The following is a 24,477-nucleotide window of genomic DNA, read 5'->3' as shown; positions in this document are numbered from 1 at the left end:
GCCAGAGTTGAGTTCCATAGAAAACTACTTCTGTAAAATAGTGAAATGTTTCCCAAAATACTGAAAACGGTTGGAAGGCATTTAACGCTGCACTTAAGTTTTTATTGTATTTAAACAATGATTCTAAATGCAAATAATTAAAAACGATATTTTTGAAACAATCAACAATCCTATTATGTACATAGAAAAGGTTGTTTGGGTTTAATTTACATTCATTCGATGAAATTTTACAGTTATTAATAATAGGAGTGCGAAAACACAAGCTTAAAGTTCGAGGGCTGTCTTATGCAACGAGCGTATGCGAGAACCTTAAGCGTTTTTGCATAGGTGTTATCATTTTATTTGTTGGAACATTTTAATTTAAAACAAGTTGCTATGGGAAACGTGTTTTAAAATAGTGTTTATAATCTAGAATTCAGGTATTAAAAAGAAGGCTTAAAATGTTACCAACAAAAAAAAAGAAAACATATTTAAGACACCACAAAAACGATTCAAAACATTTGAAAAATTAAAAATGACATATGGTTTCACATGAAATAAAAACTCATTTTATAAGTTCTGTAAACTTTTTATTAAAGATACAATATTCATATTCTTAATGAAAAGTATAACTAAATAACAAATGAACTCGATAATGTAAGAAACACTACTAACTAAATTTGTCGCCAAGAGTATCATTATTACGTCGGTTTGTCCGCATATGCGACTTTGAAGAAAACCAATAGCAAGGGGTTAGTTTTATTTTTGTTATTTATGTAATATTCCGCTCCTGAAACAAAACTCCGTGCAAACACTTAAACTCAAACAAAATACCCAAGTTACCTTGTGGAACAATAAATATGTCGTGTTTTTTATACAAATCACACTTGTCCTGTATCCCCACCTCCGCTTTTCCTTCTACAACTACGAACGACTGAAAATAACCCGGTCAGTAATGAAAAAAATCAATAAAATCGTAAGGCAAAACACCATAGTGTGATTCTTAGTTTTAAACAATGGCTTTGACATTCCTCCGCTTATCTTCAACCAACCCAATTTTAGATCTTCCGTCACAGCGTACATGACACCAGGCAAATTAGCGCTCGGTTTGTACACCAGATTTTTGAAACTGTATCCTGTAAAATCAATAATAAAGAAAGAAATTTTTAACTACAAATTCGACTCACTAATAAGCTCATTAGTTGCTGGACAGATCATGAAATTACCGCTTGAGTCGCGTTGAGTCTCGACTACCTTTTTCAAGGAATCCCTAGTTTTTTTCGCGCTGGTTTTGGTACTAGACCGTTTAGATATTCTTCCAGATATAACAGAATTTTTCTTGATACTCTCTTGTGCTTGGAACGGTGGTGAAGAAAAGACGGTGTTATGAAGTTCTTCAGAACCAATGTTCCTTGAAGTTACTTCTTCTAGTCTTACAAATGGTGTTTGAGTGTTTTGTGCAACATTTTCTGCACTAACATAATCGGAGGTAATTACATTTTCTCCAACAATGTAATCACTTCTGGTTAGATTTGTCTCCGATTCAGAAACAGTTCTGGTTTCTTGACGTTTTGGGGTCTCATCTTTCTTTAGTTTCTTACTTGATTGTTTTTTAGCCGGTTTCTTAGTTTTCCTTTTCGACTTTTGAGTATTACCTTCCATTTCAACTTCCGGCTCCATAATTGGTGGCATTTGAGTTATACGAGTACGCCGTTTTTGTAGTCCCGAAAGTCGAAATGAACATTCAGGCGTTACTTGTGATATATCCCTTACCGCCGTTGCGACTTTATCTATAAGAAAACTATTCAAAACAGAGAAAAAAAAATGTGATTAGGTTTTACAATATCTGTCCCTTTCAGTGCATAGGATGTAACCAGCTGAATAAATCTTTGTTTGTTTTCGTTGCCTTCCCGATCTCCTTTGCATACCTAAAATACACAGTGACTTAAAAAATACAAAACAATTTTAAACTGACATCCTGTTGTCTCGTCAGTTGTCGTTTCAGTAATTCCTGTTGTACTTTGGGCTTTAGACTTCGTTGTAGAATGTTTTGTCTGCTTTTTTTTCTCTTTATTTTGTGTTTTCCTCGCTGTACTTTTTCCAGCTGATTTATTAACGCTGTCTAAAAATAAGTACAGTCGGTTTCGCAACCACAAAAACGAGTTTCACAAGCAACTTACTATTTAGTGATGGTTTCTTGGTAATAGTTCGTAACTGTTGCAAATTGTCCAGATTCGGTGCACCGAAATTAGTATCCTGATTATTTGATTCAAAAAATATTTCAACTTTGCGTGACGTTTCTTCATCACTATTAGTCATTACGTCTATAATATAAAAATACAATTTTCAGAGTTTCAAAAAATATGCAGGGTGTTTCAGCGACTTCAAAAAATTCGTTACTGAACTTAAATGTGAGATTTTTTTATTTTCAAATATATAATATAGTCACAGGGTGGGATTAAAAGGCATGTAGGTGTTTTGTATAAAAGGTTTATTTACACAATGACTAGATTTTGATGAGAATGTCTACTTACATTTGTTGTGGGACGGTCATGTTTCTTAAGGGGCACATGTCACTTTCGGGTATCACAAATTAAACGAGACTCAGAAGGACACTACTGACTCGACCATAAAACAGGACTTCACGCGACTCTACTCGACTCCCTAATATTCCGCGTTTTTATTATGCTTCGAGAAGCTGACTCGACAGTATTGATGATATTTCCGTGTTACACTTATGAAACACATCGCAATCCAGACCTCTTTTCGAAACATAATTTTTGTTACGGAATATTAGGTAATGACAAAACTAACCCGATTTCCGCGTATGTGACAATATTCGAAAAAATATTTAAAAATTTTAAGAAACCTCTTAATTTTTTTATTTTCTTAGTTGCAAAAAACTAAAATGAAATGATATCCTTAAAGCTAGAACTTTCTTCTTTAAAGTGGTGAACCCTTATCTAGGGTTCTTAGTTTTTGAATACTAATAAATTTTTAAATAAAGCGTGTTTTCTTTAAAACATATATTTCAAAAACTAAGCAAAATCAATCATTAAAAGTTTAGGTTAAAATCATCAGTTTTAATACTACATTCACAAACGCAAAAAATATGGGGTGTCCCATTAGCTGTCACAATTAGCTATTATATATATATAAGTAATTTTACTCATGCACTTCAAAGAAATAATACTCATGCAATTTATACTTTCAATTAGAGATCTACTCATTAAAAACTATTTTCCAGTTTTATCAATCTTATTTAAAAAAAATTAATCGGTAAAATGCGACGTTGGCGTTTTTATAGTTTTGAAACAGCTTGTAGGTAGCTCATTTCCGAAACAGTCTTTAATTTCGAAAATAATTTATATGAGTCAAGGGATTAGTATTTAGGGCTTTCTAACATTTAATGGTCAATAAGAGATTTTTTCTTTTTACTGAGTCACCCTGCAGTTATAAGGAAAAACCCACACTGACCTTCCAAAATATGTATATTGTCTACATTTCTTAATTGTTGTTTTTGTGTTCCTGCTGGCTTTTTACTGTTTTTTTGTGTAGCTCTTGCATGTACGACCGCCTTAACTGACACTCTTTGCGATTCATCGAAACCACTGTCATCAGTGACACTGTGTTCCTTATTTTTATTTGCAAAACACTTTACTATTGCTTTTTGTTTTTTTGATGGACTTGCGTTCTGTTTCTTTTTTTCTTTCTTTAAACTTTGCCCTGATTTATTTCCCTTCTCCAAATGTTCCATTTCTTTCATCGAACTTTCACCAAATAAGTCATTTCTCCAGTTATCCGTATTTGTACCATATGACACCATTTCTCCATCGTCTTGTGTCATATTTTGCTTGCCACTCTTGGAATCGTTTATATCTGATTTTCTTAGTTTTTTGAGCGGACTTTCAGTCCTATCCCGTTTCTTCTGTCTTTTCCGTGTACTTTCAACTTTTTTATTTTCCTCGTTCAAAAAACGTTCAGTGAATAGTTCACTATTAGACGTCACTTCTTGAAAATGATTAGCGTCTAGTACGTTATGTTTCGTCTGTGATTTAGTTCCACTTCGGCTTTGTCTCTTTTTATTTTTAACTCCTGGATTCTCTTCTGGTTCCTTTATTAAAGTTTCAACCCTTTCTTTTTCCTTTCCCTTTGCCCTACTTTTCATCCGTCCTTGGTCCGCCGTTTGAGGTACTTCACTTGCAACTGAACTAGTCATACTTCTTTCATCCAGCTTTAGTTTACTCTGCTTTGCGTTTTTCGTTGCATTCTTCAAAAATCTTCCCGAACCCCTTTTCAACTTCTTTTTATTAACGAGAACTTTGGGTTTCGGGCGCATTTTTGGTAGGAAAGTGTCATCAAAAGACTCCTCATCGGAACTTCCAAACGCTAGTAAAGTATTTGCATTTAACGCAACATTTTCATGAGGTACAATCGTCACTCGCCATGGTACTCCAGTACCAATTCTCGAAAAATTCTCCTCCATTCGGGATTCCACAGGCGGTCTCTTCAAAAAATTGTCTTCTAACTTGTCGATCAAATCTGCGAGCCTCTTCTCCGCGACCATTTTCTCAAAATGGAGTTCTTCATTCCTAGAGAATGAAAGATCACAGTTGGATCTCCTGCTCCTTGCCAGCTTTTTCGCCCCCGTTAATGAATTATTATTGGAAGTTTGCATCATTTTATCAGTGGTTTCGAAAATATTTGCGTTTTTCCGAGACATTGTCGAGGCATTTTTATCCAAGCGCTGGTTGTTGACCACAGGTTCGGCGCGAAGAGACCGGTGTAACGACAACACAATGTTTTCCAAGCGCTGGCTTCTGATCGAAGTGTCCGTGATCGGTGTCGATATTTCTGCTTTGAAGAGTTTGGTACGTGAGTTCGCTGATGTGCTCGCTTTCGCCGGTTTGGTTACGTTGCCCGGTTTGACGACGGTAATGGGTGACACTGAATTACTGGCATTCGGAAGAAAGTTTTTGTGCCGACTAAATGGCATTGGGGTACTGCTCACAACTGAAGATTTTGGTTGCGAGCGAGCCAGGTCTTGGTCCCGAGGGGCGCAGTTTCTTTGCCTCATTTTTTGAAAAAAGGTTTGGACCGTTGGACGATTTCTTTAGTTCGTGGATTACATTTCGCTGAAACAGAAACCAATAATTTTATTGTCAACATCTAACTTCTTGATAATTTGATTACTTTCCATAGTTTTATAAATTATTCAAAGAGTAATAATAATAATAATAATAATAATAATGATTGGAATCACCGAAAATCATTAGAAAAATTGATGCAGACCTAGTCGAAATGTCGCACGACGTAATTTCCCCAACTTTAATCCTCGTAAAATTCGGAAAACCTTTCGGAATGTCTCCATATACGTGCAAAAGTTTGCGAAACTTGGAAACTCTTAAAGTGACTTTCGCAAATATAATTATACCACTAGGTAGGTATTTTTTGCCTTCATTTAGTTCCCGTACTACCAGTAATTTTAGTTGTTTCGACTACAATGTGCGTTTGTTACAGCCATTTGCTCGTCGTTGATGACAAATTACTAAAAACTCCGGAGCGTACACTGCAAACGATTCTAACCGGAACTGTCCTAATTCTGATTCTAATGATACGAAAACAAACGAATTTAGTTTTATCTTTGCGACGGTTGAAATCATTCGATCGAAAAATGGCACAGTTGGGAGAAACACCATCGTACTTTTTACACGAGATTTTTGTTAGCTTATGTTGTTTTTTTATTATTTTCACCCAAATAGTTTATGTACTGTCTTTGCATTTTTTCCTGAAACGAAATATTGCGCAAGCCGTTTGTTATTTTTTCTCTCAAGGTTACCACTTTGTGGTAATTGCAATTTGTGTTATTTATTTAGATTACTTTTGCTTGATTTTGGGACAAAAGGTCGATTTTGTCGTAAATCTGACCAAAAAACTGCTACAAACCGACCGAAAGACTGCTCTAAATATGCTTGTTTTAATTTCGGGAATGTATACTGACTTGTATAAAGCTACCAAACATTTTAATCGAATGATTTCCATTCCGATTCTTGTTCTAACTCTCGGTGATATTCTCGGAGGGATTGCCATTTTAAACCTGATTTATCACAAAGATGAAGACGTTATGGATTGTATAATCTTGGGAATTTATGCACTCCAGGTTTTTGCCACGTTACTACCGCCAATGTACGTTAAAAAAAAGCGTAAGTAACGATCTGTAGAGAAAAATGAAAAGCAATTTTGTAATATTGTAGTCTACAAAAATTGCAAAGATTTTGACTGGAAACGAATTGTTTGATCAGGATACAAAATTGGAAAAAGCGGTACCTAACTCTGAGAACCGGTTTATAGAAGCGTTATTAATTTAATTCGCAATTAACTGATCAGGTGATCACGTGACCAAATTGAAGCAGTTAGGTTGGTCCATTAGCGTTGTTAACTTTAACAACGCAATTAATTTTAATTGAGCTATCTATAAACCGGCTCTTAGATTTTGTTCGACTTATTAATTAAAATTTCTAGAGAGCTGTCCTCTATCAAATTTTACATCAACCAATCGAAATGACAGTTTGTGGTTTATTTCCCATGTCTATGTCGGCTTTATCTGAGGTACGTCCAGTAAAATCTTTATTTTCCCATTAAACTTTATTTACAAAAATCAATGCAAATCTTGTTTCTCTTGAACCATGTGAAGTAACGCATTTATGAGCGTGTAATTTTGTTTTTGCGACTCAATTACTCTTTTCCTCTCTTCAATCTCCATTTTTAGCTTCTGTTCCTGATAATTCTTCTCCAATTGAAATTTCTTCTCTTCCACCTTCATTTGCGCCTCCTGTAGCGCGATCTTCCTTTCCTCCAACGCCAACTTTTTCTCCCCCAACTGCAACTCCCTCAACCTAATGCTTCTTTCGCTTTGCTCTGTTTCTCGCGCAAAAACTGTAAACTGGAGTTTTTCAACGGCTGCCCGCACGGTCTTTTCACCGCACGCCTCTGTTCCAATAACGTTGAAACATTTTGTTGCGTTCCTTCTCCGTCGCTAGAATTCGTCGATTCGTTCTCTTTTTTGATATCGACTTCGGCCAAAACCGACTGTTGAACTTCATTGTGTTTAAATTTCGGCACGTTTTTCGTCTTAAACCCTCGCGACATTTCCCTAATTTGCAACAAAAGTTGTTCTTTTTCGTCAGACTGTTCTTCCGTCGCAGACCTGCACACATCTTGCTACAAAATCGCTCAAGAAAGTCTTTCTACTCACTTTCGTAGATTGGCTCTGTCGTCTTTTGCCAACAGGGCCAGGGTGGTGAAACCTAAATGCACCAAGCCAAGTATAGGCGCCAAATTCAAAATCGACTGTAGTTCGGCTTGCTATCGCAGATGTCGCACACACGTATAGTCAATTTTAGCGAAGCTACCTATAATATCGGCAGAAATTAACAGTGGACCTGTGACAGTTGCCATTGTGCAAATCGCCATTTTGTGCTTGGTTTGTTTGGTGTTCACCTTCGGATTTGTTTTGTGTGAAATTAGTACTGTTTTGTGGTTTTTTTCGTGTGTGTGCTTTTTTGAACTTTTTTATTGTGGGAATATAAATAATTTGATGGATCAATCATTAGTTTATAGTTATCGTATCGTGTATATTGACTAGTGATAATAAATTTTTATTACAAGTTTATTGTCTTTATTTATTCTCATATTTTATTTTTCGTATTCTTTGTAAATATTCAGCAACAATAGTTGTCTAACATCAGAAAGTGTTATTAGCAACTATTGTTGTGAATATTTACAAACAATACGAAAAATGCAATCAAACTAAAAGAAAAGTAACTACGGGTAATTCAAATCGCCCGCGATAACACTTAGTACGCGCTGGCAACAATAGATGTGCTAGTGACACTTTCGCTCTATCGGAACAAGGACAGATGCGTTTCTGTAAAACCTTGTTATTCTGTGAACAGGGCCAATAAATACTCGACATGGTCTTTGACTGTGCGCACCGTAAACGCCTTCTCGGTTACGTTGACGACGATTTCGCGAATTTCCTTCCATCGTTCGTGTTTCTCGTACGGATTTTGATGTAGAACTTCACGTAAAAGCATCAAATCGTCGAATATTGTGAATCTTCACCTCTCCGGTTTCGACATTTTTTACGTGATAAGCCGTACTGGGAGTCAGCTCTACGCGCACGCTAAAAATACCGTAACCACCGCGCCAGGGTCATTCTAAAATCGACACAAAAACACATGCGATCTAAAAACAGATCGCCACCTCTTTATTAAAACAAATATTAAAAAAAAACAAAAACGCTTTATCTTTTTATTTCTAAATCGTTACTTTTTACAAAAAAAAACTATTATGTGCTGATACTTTAAGATTTAGGTACAACGAATCAACGATAAAATTATTGTTTATTAATACATTCTACATTGTAAATAAATGTTCTTTTTAAGGCCCTCTGCACCGGGTCCGGTGACCTTATCGCGCACCTAAGAAAATCGCTATTTATAATTAAATAAAAATTATTTGCATATTACACGCCTGACTGTACATTTGAAAGGTATCTTCCCTAATTTTTTGATAATTTTTCACTTACAGACAAAGACAAGAATTACAAAAAAGTAATTCTCGCCCAAAAATTCAAATTCTGAATTTTAACTTTTAACAAGCTTAAAGTTCGAGGGCTGTCGTTTTGCAACGAGCATATGCGAGTTGCATACCTAAAGACACCCGTCAAGTTTAAGCGTTTTCGTATTAGTGTTATTTAAATTTTGTTGTTGGAACATTTTAATTTAAAACACGTTGCTATCGGAACATGTTTCAAAAAAAGTGTTTATAATCTAGAATTCACATTTAAAAAGGAAGCTTAAAATGTTACCAACAAAAAAAATATTTTTATTTATAAGTTGCTACTTGTGGCGTGGTAAATTTAGGTGAATTAGGTGTGTACTGTAATTGGGGTAAGATTGTAAAAGGTTTCGTTGGGATATTGCATCAATTTTTGACAATTTTATTGCATGACTGTAAATAAGGGGCTTCAAAAAGGTCGGCTACTGGTAAGTGATCACTTTGTTAGCAAATTATACCTTCTTTTAATCACGCGTCTGGTTTGCGTTTAGATAAAAAAGGCCGATTATTAAACCACCAAGTAAAAATTTATAATTCTGACATCAGGCTAGCAGGTAGGGATCACTTACGTCCGGTATTTCAGTGCTTGGGTAAAATCTATGGTAACTAACCTATGGTAAATCTTACCCAAGGTTTTAACCTTGAATGCGTAATTCAGTACTTTAGTAGAAATTGGGTTAAATTTTCAACTTTTTGGCAATAAAAGTAGGGATCTGTTTTTGATTTCTTGGTGATTTTTTTTATTATTCCTAAAAATGCAATAGATATCCACAGTACTAATTTTTCATATTGAATAATTACTACGCTACCAAAACACAGCCAAAAAATGGCAAAATTGCGTGATATCTAATAATAATAATAATAATAATAATAGGCCTTTATTAAAGAAAAATAAAATATAAATATAAATAAGTAAATATACAAACTCTGTGGGGCGAAGTCTAGTCGAAGACTATTCAACTCAACCCGAAAAAAAAAGAAATATAAAAAATATTAAACAATAAGAAAAATAAAACAAGTAATAGAAATAACTTCAGAAAGGTACTAAACTGAGGCATAGAGTATTATGACGAATGTTGACATTATAAATGCTATTTCTAAATCTAAATTTTTTTCTAAGGTAGAATGGAGACGAAGTTGTCATAAGTTTAAACATAAATGTACCCCATCTCGCGAAAAAATTAGGTTAGAAAAGTAGGGACACTTATGATTAACATGAATAACCCTGAAAAAAGTTGGTAACCCTACACATTTCTTTCGGTAAAGATTCTAAACTTGGTTAATTGATAGCCAGACACTGAAATACGTCAAGCCAGGAAATAAATTGGTAACCAAAATATCTTTGGTTTAACCATGGGTTTAACCATCAACTGAAATACCGGACGTTAGTCAAAAAACTTTCTAGTTAAATTAACAGTTAGTGCCCAAAAACTCAGAAAACTGCTGCGACTTTATGTATTGACAAAAAAAATAAAAATCGAGAATGGTCCTTATCATTGTAACAGGCTGGTGTGTAAAATTTTAGAATTTTATTACAAGTCGCAATTTTCTTGGGTGCGCGATAAAGTTGCCGGTACCGATACAACCACATTTTTTTTCAGCAAGTTGGACTTTGTATTTCGATCATATTTTTCTTAAACCAAATAACGGAATTTTAACTTGGACAAAAGTTATTGCCTGCAAACTTTTTTTTGGCTTTTAAACTTCGATTTATAAACAACACATTACTACAATAAATCACTGACAGTAATCAATGTTTTATTAATTCCAATCCAATTCCCACTAAACGACATATCTTTCATTCAATTACCAAATTATCCTTATCAAAACAATATCGCAACGTTTGTTAGTATTCATTCGTTCCCATCATGTATCACTACTACTACGAATATTTAAAATCTTCCCGCTACTTGCGAATTTTCTGCACCCTCCCTGTCACCTACGACAAAAACCGCAAACCTAGAGACCCAGATTTCGTCCTTTTCCCTTTTTATGGTTTTACGCTTTTGCTTTGGTTTTCCAGTTTTCGATTATGTCATTCGCAGCGACTCATATAATTTTGGAACTCCGTACCGAAAAAGTGACGAAAGTTGCTGTAAAATTGGTACAAATTGCGGTGACTCTCGATATTCTTGTTGTTGTTTACAAAAGCAGAAACAAATTTGTTGATTGTATGAATTCGGTATTGTACTACGAGGAACAAGCGGAAAAAAACAACATAGTGATGCGATACCGGTAGTAAGAGAGATGGGTTCTAATTTTTTTACTGTCGTTTTTAGCTCTTTGAGAATTCTCCTCCTCATGAAGAAAGTCATGGTTTTGAGCACTTCTTTCATAGGAAACCTAAGCTGTTTCATGACAGGCAATACGTACATTTCTTGCGTTGTCTCTTTCATTACTTACAACGTGACCTATCTTATTTCGTCAATTGTACTGACTCAGTTTTGCGGCTTGATTTTGGTTGCACGACAACACTTAATTTTCGTAAACCGGGCATTATTTAACTTATCAAAAGACCCGCAGCAAGCAATAGAAAAAATGAACGAATTGATGACCTATCACTTCGAAGTCTGCAACATGACTATCAAGATAAATCAAGCGTTTTCCGCACATTTGCTTCTGATAATTGTTCGCACTTTTGTGGAATTTTTCAATTCCTTGCACTCTATTGTTAAAGAAAAGTCGCATTTGCTGGTCATGTACGACTTTTTCTGGAGCACTTGTGCGATTTTCGAATTCATTTTTATGCTGTTTGCCTGCAAACGGGCCACTGAGTGAAACAGTAATAAACTGGTTTTGTTCGTATTGCGATTTTTGATTAAACGTTGGTTGCAGTGCTCGAGGACCGGCCGGATTTTGAACCTTTTGCAAACCCACAATAACAATAAGTTAAATTTACTTGTAATAAAACGATAAAATGCTCAATGAAAGTCGCTTAACTAACGTTTTGCTTTCAGCGGAACGTCTTTTTGCTACAGATTAGACACAAACATGTAACGTTTTCAGCCAACAGTTTGTTTTCCATTGATAACAAAATGTTCTTACATGTAGGTATGTTATAAAAAACGGTGTTCTGTCTATAAATGTTATGGTTTTAGTTGATCAGTACCAGTGTGGCGTACCTCCCTATCATAATACAGTTTGAGAAAGAGTAAACAAACTTACACAAAAATTCTGCTGGAGTGTCTCTGAACCGTCCGTTCCAAAGTCCCTGTCTGGACCTCTCACCTCTGCTCACTCTCAAGCACCGCTCGTGGATCACCAAACTCCCGAAAAAAATCTACTACTTTATTAATTTTTTTGAGTTTTTGTATTTAGAAATTATCAATTACATTGTGGGCTCTTTTTCACATTCTCTTCTGCTGATTGTACTTGTTAAATTCAATTTTTTTTCGGATTTAACCTTACAAATGCTATTGTCAGATAAACGTCAGTGCGCTAAATAGGGCGCCATCTACGGTTTCGAAAAAACCGTTGAAGCTTATCGATGCGCCAGGCCTGAACAACGAAGTTGTCTCCATACATCAAGGAGGCCATGGTTCTGATCAATGAAAATATTATATATTATACCGGAAGTTGTTATCAACTTTCTTATTTTAAATGAAGACTATGTCTTTCACCGCATTTTTAAATTTCTCGTGTTACTAGAGATCAGCTTTCCTTATATCTAAATTTAGTCATTTTTGAAATATTTAATATTAAAAAAAAGTTTGGATTTGCATCTTTGACTTAAAAAATTGATAACTCTTTCGTCTTTAAAAATTTTTAAATCTTTTTTGGAGATTTGAAAGAGAAGTTTACATTTTTTGGTGTTAATTACTATAAATTAAACAAAAATTAGCAAACCTCAAATTTTTAAGATTAAGTTTGAAAAACTTCAAACACCCACAACTCAAAATTTCCAAACGAAATGCCACAATTTTTATACACCGAATGTGAGAGTAATTTAATTCTGCATTCATCTGTATACATATTAACATTCCTTATACAGGTTGTTCTAAGTTTTATGTAAAAGGCAAGAATAAATATTTTTAATCAGTAAAAAATAAGTAGGGAATTATTTTTAGACGCGTTAGTGGTCATTCTCATGTGAGAAACGCGTATAAAAAAAATAAACGTTTGGTGTGTCAAATTTTTAAACTTTGTTTTTTGTTTGTTTTAGATAGGGAATTAATTACGCTATTATTTAATACTTTGATATTGTTGGAATATTAAATTCCTTTAATTTTTAGAACCGGCATTTGCAAAAAGGGAATTTGGCGCATGTTGATAGCTTTTGAGTAATGAATATTTTATAGGTGGAGATATAAAAGTACAATTTTTTGACAACAGACTTTCTTAACCCGGAAAAGTTCTAAACATCATAGCAAACCTTTTTCTATTGTCAAGGAATTCTGACCTGATTACCAATTACCACAAAGCTAGCCATAAATTATTGGATCTTTTGAATCTTTAAGATTAAAACGTTAATTACTCAAACTTTCAATTAATTCTACAGGGTGATCCAGGGTGCGTAATCGGTCTATATTTTTTTTGTTATTTATAATATTGTCTGATAGATTGACTTAAAGTCTACAAACTAAAAATACTTTTGTATATGGATGGTGCACCAAAATTAAATTTTTTATATGGAACGTTCTATATATTTTTACACAGTTAGATTTTACGCAAAAAATAATGTTACTTTATACAGAATACTCAAAAATTGGCGCACCAACTCAGTGGTACGTTGTTGAGAAGCATCTGTAGATCACGGGAAAAATTTTGAAAAAATTCCTATTGTTATATTTTAAAAAATCTGGAACTACAAACTTATTTTGCTAACTTTTATTTTTTTTTTATTTTTATTTTGCAATTCCAGATCAAATAGTGACCTCCAGATTTGAATTCAGCAGGAAATTCTTCATAAGAATCAGTTTTCCGCAATCGTGTACAATCGAGTCCGGACGAACTTCTTAAATAAGCGACTTTTGAGATGCCTGCTCGCGGACAATATGTACCTTGATTCGCCTCCTAGTTTTTAGTTCTCCGTAACTAGATTATAACTTCATTTGTGTTTTTTTTTTAACTCGCAGTCTTATTACCGAAATAAACAACTTATTTGTTTAGATTTTCCCGAAATGCTAAATATGGTTACTTAATAATCGTATAATACAATGTTTTGTAAAAATATCGTGTAGTTTGTTTCACAAACGAGAAATTTGCAATTAAATAAAAACGCGGACTTAATCTGTAGCCTTTTTTTAAGCTTGCTCGAACCTGGGACTAAAAATGTTGGAGAAATTTCATGCTGGATGTGTTTAAAGTAAAGGATGTCTAGAATATCAGATTGGATTACCAAATGAGTTAACGTAGCCGTTGTTCTGAATTATTGTATTTAAACCATTGGTTGCTGAAATAAGGCACTCTCTAATTAAAAAAGAAAATTTACACATGACGTATTTTAAAATAAAAATATCAATGAAAAAATAACTAACTATACTTGATTAAAAATTGTGATAACAAATAATTAAATATCACTTGTTACTCATGATTTTCAAACCGAATCTGATTTTTGTTTAATGCCCCTTTTTATTAAAAACTGAAAAGTTAGTGTAAAATATTTTTCAGTGTTACGTTATAGGCTTTGCGAAAAAGATAAACTGTGATCATCATAAATAACCTTAAATGTTAAAAATAACGTACTACTTACCCAAATAAATCACAGTTGCTACTTTTATCTGGATTTAAGCTTCTTAACCTAGATCTGGCTTGTTCTCCACTTCTCCAGAAACTATTACACTGAAAATAACAAAAAACCCATTTGTATTAGCTTAATAAAAACAATTGTGTTGCCTAAACTATTTGTAAATTAGAAATACACCTTCATTTATTTCATCCTTCAATAAGGAATAGCTGAAACAAAATTGGTTCAAGGACTACAAGGAATTGTGTTATTATTATCATTTTCAATAAAAGAAAATACCAGGTTGTAGTGACAATAGGCAGGAAACTGCACAAGTTATAACAAACTTACATGTTTATAACTGTAATTAATAAGTTGGTGCATATTCTTGAATTTACAATGTGTTCAAAAATGGTTGTACATCAAGGTGACTATGGAATTTAAATTCAGTTTACCCAGGCATCCCGAACTGATATAGCCAAATCGAACCCTCACTGAAATAGGTTTTACTGATGATGCGGATAGATGGCCTAAGTGTTTTACGGGAAAAAGAAATCCTATTGGCGGATTTAAAATTTCATATTATTGAAGAAAAACGTGGTACCGATGCGCGGCTGACAAGTAAAAATTTCACAAACGTCAGCAAAATTTGAGTTTTTTTATATCACGTTAATTTTTCAAAGTTTTGTTAAGATAGTGGTTCAAGGTATCGTGTTTGGGTTAGACTATTGCCTACTATCGGTTAGGAACAACATGATCTCCAAGAATATAACGTAGTAATGAGCTCCAGAAGGTTTTCGTAGACAGGTGCGTTTTTCCCAAAAGTGAGTCACACTGCGAGGAGACTCCCAATTTGGCTGATTGCAAGTATGTCTTTATCATCGATTCGGTGACGACTATTAGTTTTGTAAACTTAATGAATTTAATAAATATCTTTAATATTAAATGTGTTTAGATCGTGTCATGTTGGGTAAAATTCTTCCATCTGGGCTGTCTGTGCATCCACCTTTTCAAATACAATTAGAAAATTTTCATAATAATTGTATTTGATAAGGTTTTGACATCATTTTGACGTAAGCAAAAATTTAAAAAATACAAAGTAATCGGGATAAATTTAAATTCGCGCCATTTTTAGTACGTGATGATGCGGCTAGATGGCTCCAGTTAGGAATTCATTGCCAACCATTATGTTCCGCTTCTATAAAAGTGTTATTCTAGGAGTTTACCGCTTCGTCTAAAAAAATTTCGTAATTTGTCTGTCAAATCTTTGAATTAACTTTTCACTCACTTTTTTTTCATTTTTCGGCAAAGTTGTTTACAGTGTAGGGTAGGGTTTGTTTGGTATTATTGTGTTTTATATTTCCGTTATTTTCGTTGTATAATTTTTAGTTATTGGATTCCAAGCCTATTGACGACATTCACAATTGAAATTAAGCGGTACATTACGTACAAATTTCATAGGTGACTTGATGAACAACCATTTTTGAACACATTGTATTTAATCCAACTGCTTCACAAAGTGATAAGGTAAATTGGGACCAAACATGCGAAAACAATTGTAAATTTAGTACCGTGATAAGTACTAAACACTGACCCAGTTCGAAATTAAATTAATTAAATTCTAGTTAAAGGGTATGTCAGCTGAAACTCCTCGAAACTTTAAATTACCATTTGTCCTATAAGGATTCTTGAAGTGATTTTCAATATCGCAGAATTCCCCCAGATTCTGTCGTTATCTAAGTCAGTGTTTAGAAACCCGTATCACAATAAAAGCTATTATAATTTTTTTATAAAAAAAAAAATCTTTTAATTTCGGAAATTAAATGAAAATTGCTTTGACGTAGTAGGTATTACACATGTAACTGGTTCTATATCTACTTACTCAAACAAAATTTCGTCCCTATATGAGGGTCATGCTCATGCAAAGCGGCTTATGTTTGGAATCTCTTGGGACTGGGTGATTAAATCAAAGGAGTAATTCCTCTAACAGGAATATAATTTTTTTAGTAATAAAATATTAACGACTTAAAAATATTTAATTTTTTTGGTATCGACAACAAAGCTATTGCTACCGATCCGTTAATTTATATAAAAGAGAATTTCTTCAATGTGCATGAAATATTTTTTTATTTTCCGTTTTCACCATTAGCGTACTTACTTAAGTTTGATAAATCGAAGTTTTCCACTAATTAAATATAAAAAGCTGGTTGCAGGCATGACTCTTTTTTATTTTGAGCAAGTATTCCTTGCTATTAATCAAACCGCACCGTTTCTGTGTTGCTGTAATAATTATGTTTAAATTTAATTAATTATTTAGGAAAGGTGAGTAATAAATAATGAATGTGGGATTCTCAGATGTTTAAAAGCACTCAAATAGACAAAAAAACACAACTGGAAATAAATTGTTGCATTTTTTACAGACGTGTCGTAAAAGCTCCACAGATGTATCGAATTTTTATTTTGTAATAAACTCGTTTGTTGGTGTTTTGCAAAGAAATATATTTTTTTGATGTTTAAATGGAACATGATATTTTACCGTAACTGTGCGGTTAATTAAATACCCTATAATCGTTTAAAATTATAATATGAGTAGGTTTTAATATTTTTTCAACTAATATGAAATGTAATAAAATGTTTGAAAAAGAATTCCAAAATTGAACATAACGAACAATTCATTAAAAGTTTCGAAACATGGAAACAAATTTTAATAAACCATCCAATTTTGCAATACCCAGATTTTACACAACCTTTCATTTTAACAACAGACGCTTCAAACGTAGCGCTTGGTGCTGTATTATCTCAAGGAAAATTAAGAGAAGATAACCAATAGCATATGCCTCCAGAACATTGAATGAAACTGAACAAAAATATTCGACAATTGAAAAAGAGCTTGAAGAAAATTTACAATTTATACCGATCACCGCCCACTTCAATGGCTTTTCTCATTAAAAGAACCAAATTCAAAACTAGTCAGATGGAGGTTAAAATTAGAAGAATACGACTACGACATTGTTTATAAAAAAGGCAAATATAACACAAACGCTGACGCATTATCTCGCATTCAAATTTATCCAATCGAAATTGACGCAAAATCAACAGCAGTACAACCCGATGACGAACTTGAACAATTACTCAATGAAATAATTGAATCTGAAAACAAAGAATTAAGAACTCCCGAATCTTTACCAACTCAAAATTTAAATTCCCCAATTAGAGCGCAAACACCTGAAAATTTATTAACAGAATTTGAAACTGTAAGATCAAACTCAAGTCATAATTCACAAATACCAGGCCCTAGCGGTACTCAAAGACACATTTCAACATCTACCTCAACTTCAAATACCTCTCGACGTAAAAACTTACCAAAAACCAAAACAATTGACATTTGTGAGGATGCAATCGATCGAAAAGAACGACAAATTTTTATAACAACAGTTTTCCAAAACCCTCAAAAACCAAAAGTTACAAAAGAAAACGGTATGACAATAATTAAAGCCCAAATTTTACAAGAAAATAATAATGAAGAGATCAAAAACTTATTAATAGAATTTCGCGAACCCAAAAAACATTATTATTGCTTTTTTGATAATGAAAGAATGTATAAAGACTTTTGCAGAACATTTTTCGAAAACATTCAATGACGATGCCCCAATATTAAAACGATGTACAAAAAGAATTACCCTTGTCCCAAACAAAAACGAACAGCAAGACCTAATTAAAAATCACCATGAAAGAAAAACCAACTATCGTGGAATAAATAAGAGAAACATATACTAGACTTCAAAGACTATATTATTGGCCGAAATTAACTCTAGACGTATCAAATTTTATCAATAAATGCGAAATTTGTAAAATGACAAAATACGAAAGACACCCTCCAGAAATTCCATTAAAAGTAACACCAAAAATTGACTGTCCTTTCCAACAACTTAACATTGATTTATTCACAACCGAAGGAAAAACATTTTTGACAATAATTGACGCTTTTACAAAACTAGCTCAAGCCTACCCAATTCGAAGTAAAAACGCAATCGACATAAGCGACACATTAATTGTTTACTTTTCACATTACGGAATCCCAGAAAAAATAACTTTTGACTCAGGAACAGAATTTCAAAATGATACAGTCCAAAAACTCCAAGACATCCTCAATCAAATGGTTTAATCGAAAGATTTCACTCAACAATAACAGAACATTACCGAATTTTAAAACAAAACTTTAATGACCCTCCAGATAAAACAATGATTTATGCAATATTAGGTTACAACAACTCAATTCATTCAGTAACTAATTTGACACCTTTAGAACTACTTTTCGGACATACATCAACACGAAACCCTTTCGACTTATATCATAACGTAAGATACTTTCAACAATACCATGTTGACCATAAAAATCGAATGAAACTGATTTACAATGAAATGACGAAATTAATGCAAATGCAAAAAGAAAAAGTAATTAACAAAAGAAACGCACAACCGGAACAAACAACATTTAAAATTGGACAAACAGTTTTTGAGAGAAATCCCCTTGCCGATCGAAACAAATCAAAAAACAGATATTTAGGTCCATTCATAATTGAATCAATTAATAACGACAACACTTGTATCTTAAAAAACCAAAATAATCAAAGAAAGAGAGTACACCTTGATAATTTAAGACCCCCTGCTCCAGGATTATCCTCTGGATCCTCATCACCCAAAACATAATAGATCATTGGACCTTCATAAGAATATTTGATGTAGATAATCTTATCTCAGAGTAAAATAATCTTAGAAACAAAGTACATAATCATCTTTCAATTGTAGAAAATAGATTTAATTCCAGTAACTCAGATCATTTTAGAAAAGACCTATTACATTACAAAACTATTTTAAACGAATTATTTATCGAAATAGATGAAAGAATTTTACAATTATTTCCCAACACAATTTCAGAAAACAAAAGAACAAAAAGAGGAATACTTAATATTTTCGGAAGTGCAATAAAAGCAATAACAGGAAATTTAGATAATGAAGACGGCAAACGATATGAAGAAATGATTTCAAAATTACAAGCAAAGCAAAATAAACAAAAATTATTACTTGATGAACAAATTTCCCAAACAACCTCTGCAATTGAAAAATTCAACATCACAATTTCTAAATTAACAAACAATCAATTGATTTTTGCAAAAAGAATTGCTGACATCGAAAAAATAGTAAATAAAACAGTCACCATAGGATTTTGACCTTTATCCTCTTGTACACGTGCACAGTATTTTCATTCAAATAATCACATTTTCGCAAGAAATATTAAGAATTCTGGAAAATTTAGAGACAGCAGTCAGTATATGAATGTCCCGCCAATGTTGTGAGTATGAGTACCACCGCAGTCTTATTGCGTAGCGCTGCAGTTTGGAACTGGCGCCGGTGAGGGTGGAATCCTTTCCATAAAGTGTGTATTCTATGGTTAAAGGTCAAAGGTTATCACAAATGACGACGATAAAACGACTGATTATCTATACGTTCAGCATTTGCTTCCAATTTATCGACGTTTATCGCACATTTCCGCTATCGAATGCGAATAGGGCTTTGCTTGCGATATTGCTTTATTTTGTGATTTTGTAGCCCACTCGGTTTCCTCACAGAAAGATTGCGGATGCGGCAAAACGTATTCTCTTACGTTGGCGGTCCTTACGCAATCAAACTTTGTTGAACTAATAAATGTTTGTGATTTAAACAAAAAAACAAAAGCGTCAACTCTCTAATATCCGAGCGAGAATATTTATAGAGGCTGTCCGGAAAGTCGCGCACCGACGTGATACTACATCCCTATCATTGGGCGATGCCTTAGACTATAAGAAAAATGATAAAAAAATTAAGTCTTTTATTATTGAAGATACGACGGAGCAAAGAGTAAAAATTATTTGCCAAAAATGAGGGTATTTGCACTACTATTTTGGATCCAAATTCATTTAAGGTATAAATGATATTGAATAAAAGAACTTTATAACATAAAAACGGAAGAAACTTTTCCTAATTCTTTAAAAAATGTTAACAAAATGTCTGAGACAACAATGATGATAAATCTGGCAACACTTAGCACAATTGTTCAGATCAAACCATGGTTACGGTGCTTGTTTATAATATCATTAAAATTGTCGTTTCATCTGAGTGTCAGTGAAAAATTAAAATGTTTTCCAACAATGAATATTGCGACACGTATTTCTTGTTTGGTAAATATGCCGGAAATGCAAGTGAAGCCGCTCGTCAGTACGCCGTACAATACCCAAACCGACGGCTTCCAGACAAAAACGTTATTCTTAGACTTGACCATAGAATGCGAACAACTGGTCGTTTGGAGCCTTTACCAAGAGAACTTGGTCGGCCCAGAAGTACTAAAACCGTTGCTGGAGAAAAAGCAATTTTAGAGGAAGTCCAGAACCACCCTACAATTAGTATAAGAGAACTTAGCCGCAACCTCAAATCGTCCACGAAGTGCTAAATTCGGAAAAAATGCACCCGTATCACTATACTAAAGTGCAGGCGCTGCGTGATTGAAGACTTCCCTAGAAGAAGAACTTATTGTCGATGGCTTCTTCAACAAATAGAAGAAAATAAGGATTTTATGAAAAATGTTTTGTGGACAGATGAGGCTACGTTCACGTAGGATGGAGTATTTAATACCCACAATAATCATTATTGGGCCACTAAAAATCTCAGAGTAATGCGTGTGATGGGACATCAGGACCGCTTTTCAGTTAATGTTTGGACAGGAATATTAAATAATCTCATCTTAGTCCCTTCATTCTGCCCCCCCGAGTTGACGGAAATGTTATTCTCAATTTTTTAACGGGCCCTTTCCAAGCAATGTTAGACGAACTTTCTTTGGTAGCTATCCAAGTCCTTCAGTGGTTGCAGTTGGATGGAGCTCCAGTACATTTTTCGGTTGAAGTTAGGGGAATGGTTAAACTTAAATTTTGAAAATCGTTGGATTGGAAAAGGTGGTCCTATAGCCTGGCCGCCACGCTCTTCTGACCTTACACCATTAGATTTTTTTTGTGGGGACATTTAAAAAATATGATTTACCGACCTGGAGCCCCTGAAACTCGAGAGGATTTGGTGAACCGAATTCGTGCCGCTAGTGCTACAATCACTCCGGAAATATCGTTTTTTTCTATTTTGTTTATTCGTGTTTAAAATATTACAATAAATAAATATGTCCACCGTTCTGTTTATTTGTGTTTAAAATATTACAATAAATAAAACTGTCCACCGTTCTGTTGCATTTAATAACATAAATCAAAATTACGATAATGGGCGAACTAGTGCGACTAACAACAATACAACAACAGCGTAACCGTGGATTTGAACACTATAAATTAAATGTGTTTAACGTCTTGTAATGGTATCCAAGTCTTCAATTATAATTTTTAATTTCAATTTTTATGTGTTTCTTTGAGCAGTGTTGCCTTTTTTCAAAATTTGTGTAGGCTCGGATGTAAAAACGGATGTAAAAATATATTAATATTAATATTAATATTAATTATATTATATTAATATTAATATTAATATATTAATATATATTAGAGGTGAAATTTTTCGATCGTCGCAAGAATGACAGAAGCGAAAGCGTTTGCCAAAAACGCTTTCATTAATCAAGAACGAATGTTAGAGGTTCGAAGGCGGTCAGATACCGCCCTAGTTCTAACCATAAACGATGCCAGCTAGCGATCCGCCGACGTTCCTCCGACGACTCGTCGAGCAGCTGCCAAAGCTTTTGAGCTACAGTTGCCAAAATCTTTACGAAACGACATTGCATTTTTCCTATAAGCCATTTCCATGTAAAAGTAATGTTCCTACACTTCTGGGATTAAAGGAATACGAAAAACTTTTGAATCCCATTACAAAAGCATTAATCATGGCGGTTGTTTAACTTTAAGGCGCTGACTTACCTTAAATATCTAAAACGTCACACAGATAATGCGTATTTTATATCAATTTGATGAAATAAAACAACACACGACACAACCGTCAACAACATAAGAACACCTCAATTATGGCTTACTGTTGGAGCCGTGGAAAGCGACAAACGATTTTCATTTAATGTGAATTTGTTAATAAATATTTGCGTCAGGTAAAACGCTTCATTTGTACAGTATAATAAAATCTCGAATACATTGTTTATTTCCGGAAATCGCTATGGTAAAGCATGTATCTACTGACGGTTGGCGATAAATAACTGCTATCCCCGCAAACTCTTAACGTCGGAACATTTCTATCGCCCGTGCCGTTATTTTTGACTGCTTTTTCTAAAAGAAGTGTTTTAGGTCTTTCGTAGGTTTTAACTTTCCAAACTAGGCGATGTCATCTTCCAGACAAGTCGTCCAAAAAAAGATTTAAATATTCTTACCTGTCTTTCTACGACCTTATCAGCGACCCCGCAGAGTTTTTTGAGTGTAAGGCGACCATTGAGCTATTACCTCGTCCTCTTCAGGAATTGAGAAAGATCCGTTTTTGGGGGACCATTGTCATTCCTTCACTACTTTGAAATACCACAGTCACAATGTTAATAATACAGCACCAAACACAAAAAATAACAGTCACGAGCACTAAATACAAGTGCGAAAAAACTTTACAATCTTGCAACAAGATCAAAACGCTACGCTAAAATCACAAAGCACAAAATGGCCGATTAGGGCTAACGTCATTGGTATTGACGTTGCCAACCTCAAGAAATAAAAATAAAAGCGTCCCAGTTTTCTTTTAAAAAGTCTGTTTAAAAATAAAAATTAATATAAGAATGGGGTTTCGAAAGAATAAAACGATTTAAAAATACAATGTCCGTGCCACTCTGTAACTAGCACCCAAGATAGCACCAAAAATGGTGATGGCACGATGAATATTACAGTGAACCAGATAACCGCGATCATCACATTACTTACTTGAATTTGATAGTCAAGATTGCCAAAGTAAAATTTTAAAGTTGTTTCCAATCTAATGACAAGATTTACAATCTTTATTAGTCATCAGGTATTTTCTTTATTAATAGCAAAAAACCAAAAAAATATTCCTTAATAAATTAAGTAGACGTAACCGTGATTGTTTGCTAATTGTTGAAATGGCTTTACGTTTCAAATTGCACTCTGCCTTGTAATACTGCTTAATTCTCATTATAATATAAAAAACATCAATTTACTTACAACATCATCAATGTATATTTTGCAAGGAAAATTAAAAATTTCAGTTTTATAATTATTGTTAAAGAATTCTTCTATACTATTTTTAAATACATAGACTGTGTTTAAATAATACTTTTTCTACATTAGTAAAAAAATGAAAAATTGTAGATTTGGAGTAATTGAAACTATAAAACTTCTTTTATCCTCTAAGGAACGTATACATATTTCACAAGTGCTTAATTTGCAGACTTTCTTGCACACGAATCCCGTTAAGTAATGTATGATATACTCAAACACTTCATAATTTTCTGAAATTTTTTTCTGGTCCCAATCATCAGCCCAATCTTCAAGTATATCATTGATATTGCCACTAAGGTAAAGGTTGTTTCATTTGTCCTTGATAATTTGCAAATGCCTGATTTGATTTTATGCTTCTTTTTTAAAAACAAGTTTAAAATGTTCAAAATCGAAGTAGTCATGTTGCTCGCAATTATCCTCCTCGATTGAGATGGAAATAGAAATAGTTTTATTGGTATCTAAAAACAGTGTGTCATAATACAAGTCAATAAAATAAGAAACATACAAACTAAAAAAACAAACTTTCAAGTCACTAAAATTACAGCAAAATATTCATCAAAGTCATAGACACAATTCACAATTAAAAAAATTTTTAGCTTTTTTTTAAAAACATATAAAGGTAAATTAGAAAAACTAGTTGGCAACATATTATAAAATTTAGTGCAATAAATCTTGGTCCAGTTTGGTTCCGTTGTAAGCTATTGAATTTTGGAATGAGCGTGTCACCAATACGAGTATTATAAGCATGGTTTTCAGAATGGTATCGAAAAGCTTGGGTATTTTGTTTCACATAAAGCAGACAGTGGTGTATATATAATGATGGTAAAGTCAAAATTTTTTGAGTTCGAAAAGTTGAGCCACAGTCTGCTCGATACTCTAAACCACTTATAATTCGAATTATTCATCTCTGTAATGAGAAATTAGAATACTATATGAAAGAACTGACTGAGCAAGGGCAAAGTATGCAAC

The 24,477-nt window shown here is 33.5% G+C and overlaps 1 protein-coding gene across 1 annotated transcript; it reads right to left on the bottom strand.

Moving 5' to 3' along the window:
- Nucleotides 1-556: 556 nt before the first annotated feature.
- LOC103313487 (uncharacterized) lies at nucleotides 557-22,967 on the bottom strand. Its single transcript, XM_015984234.2, has 10 exons — nucleotides 22,662-22,967; nucleotides 14,294-14,382; nucleotides 3,457-5,114; nucleotides 2,160-2,303; nucleotides 1,955-2,101; nucleotides 1,821-1,907; nucleotides 1,167-1,769; nucleotides 970-1,115; nucleotides 823-913; nucleotides 557-769 (listed from the first exon to the last, which is right to left on the bottom strand). The coding sequence occupies exons 3-10, from the start codon at nucleotides 5,054-5,056 to the stop codon at nucleotides 681-683; spliced, it is 2,907 nt and encodes a 968-aa protein (XP_015839720.1). The 5' UTR covers nucleotides 5,057-5,114; nucleotides 14,294-14,382; nucleotides 22,662-22,967; the 3' UTR covers nucleotides 557-680.
- Between the last annotated feature and the right edge of the window lie 1,510 nt (nucleotides 22,968-24,477).

Source organism: Tribolium castaneum, chromosome 11, assembly GCF_031307605.1.
Source record: "Tribolium castaneum strain GA2 chromosome 11, icTriCast1.1, whole genome shotgun sequence".
In the NCBI taxonomy this organism is placed as follows: domain Eukaryota; kingdom Metazoa; phylum Arthropoda; class Insecta; order Coleoptera; family Tenebrionidae; genus Tribolium; species Tribolium castaneum.
The sequence above is the reverse complement of the archived record's forward strand: the minus strand, read 5'-3'. Positions and strand labels throughout refer to the sequence as shown.

What these genes read in the sequence shown, in the direction of transcription:
- LOC103313487 (XM_015984234.2), bottom strand. Translation starts at nt 5,056, where the DNA reads ATGAGGCAAAGAAACTGCGCCCCTCGGGACCAAGACCTGGCTCGCTCG. An exon ending in CACTGAAAGGGACAGATATT is followed by an intron (nt 1,770 to 1,820) that starts GTAAAACCTAAT and finishes GTTTTCTTATAG; the next exon opens with ATAAAGTCGCAACGGCGGTA. An exon ending in CATATTTATTGTTCCACAAG is followed by an intron (nt 770 to 822) that starts GTAACTTGGGTA and finishes GTTTTGTTTCAG; the next exon opens with GAGCGGAATATTACATAAAT.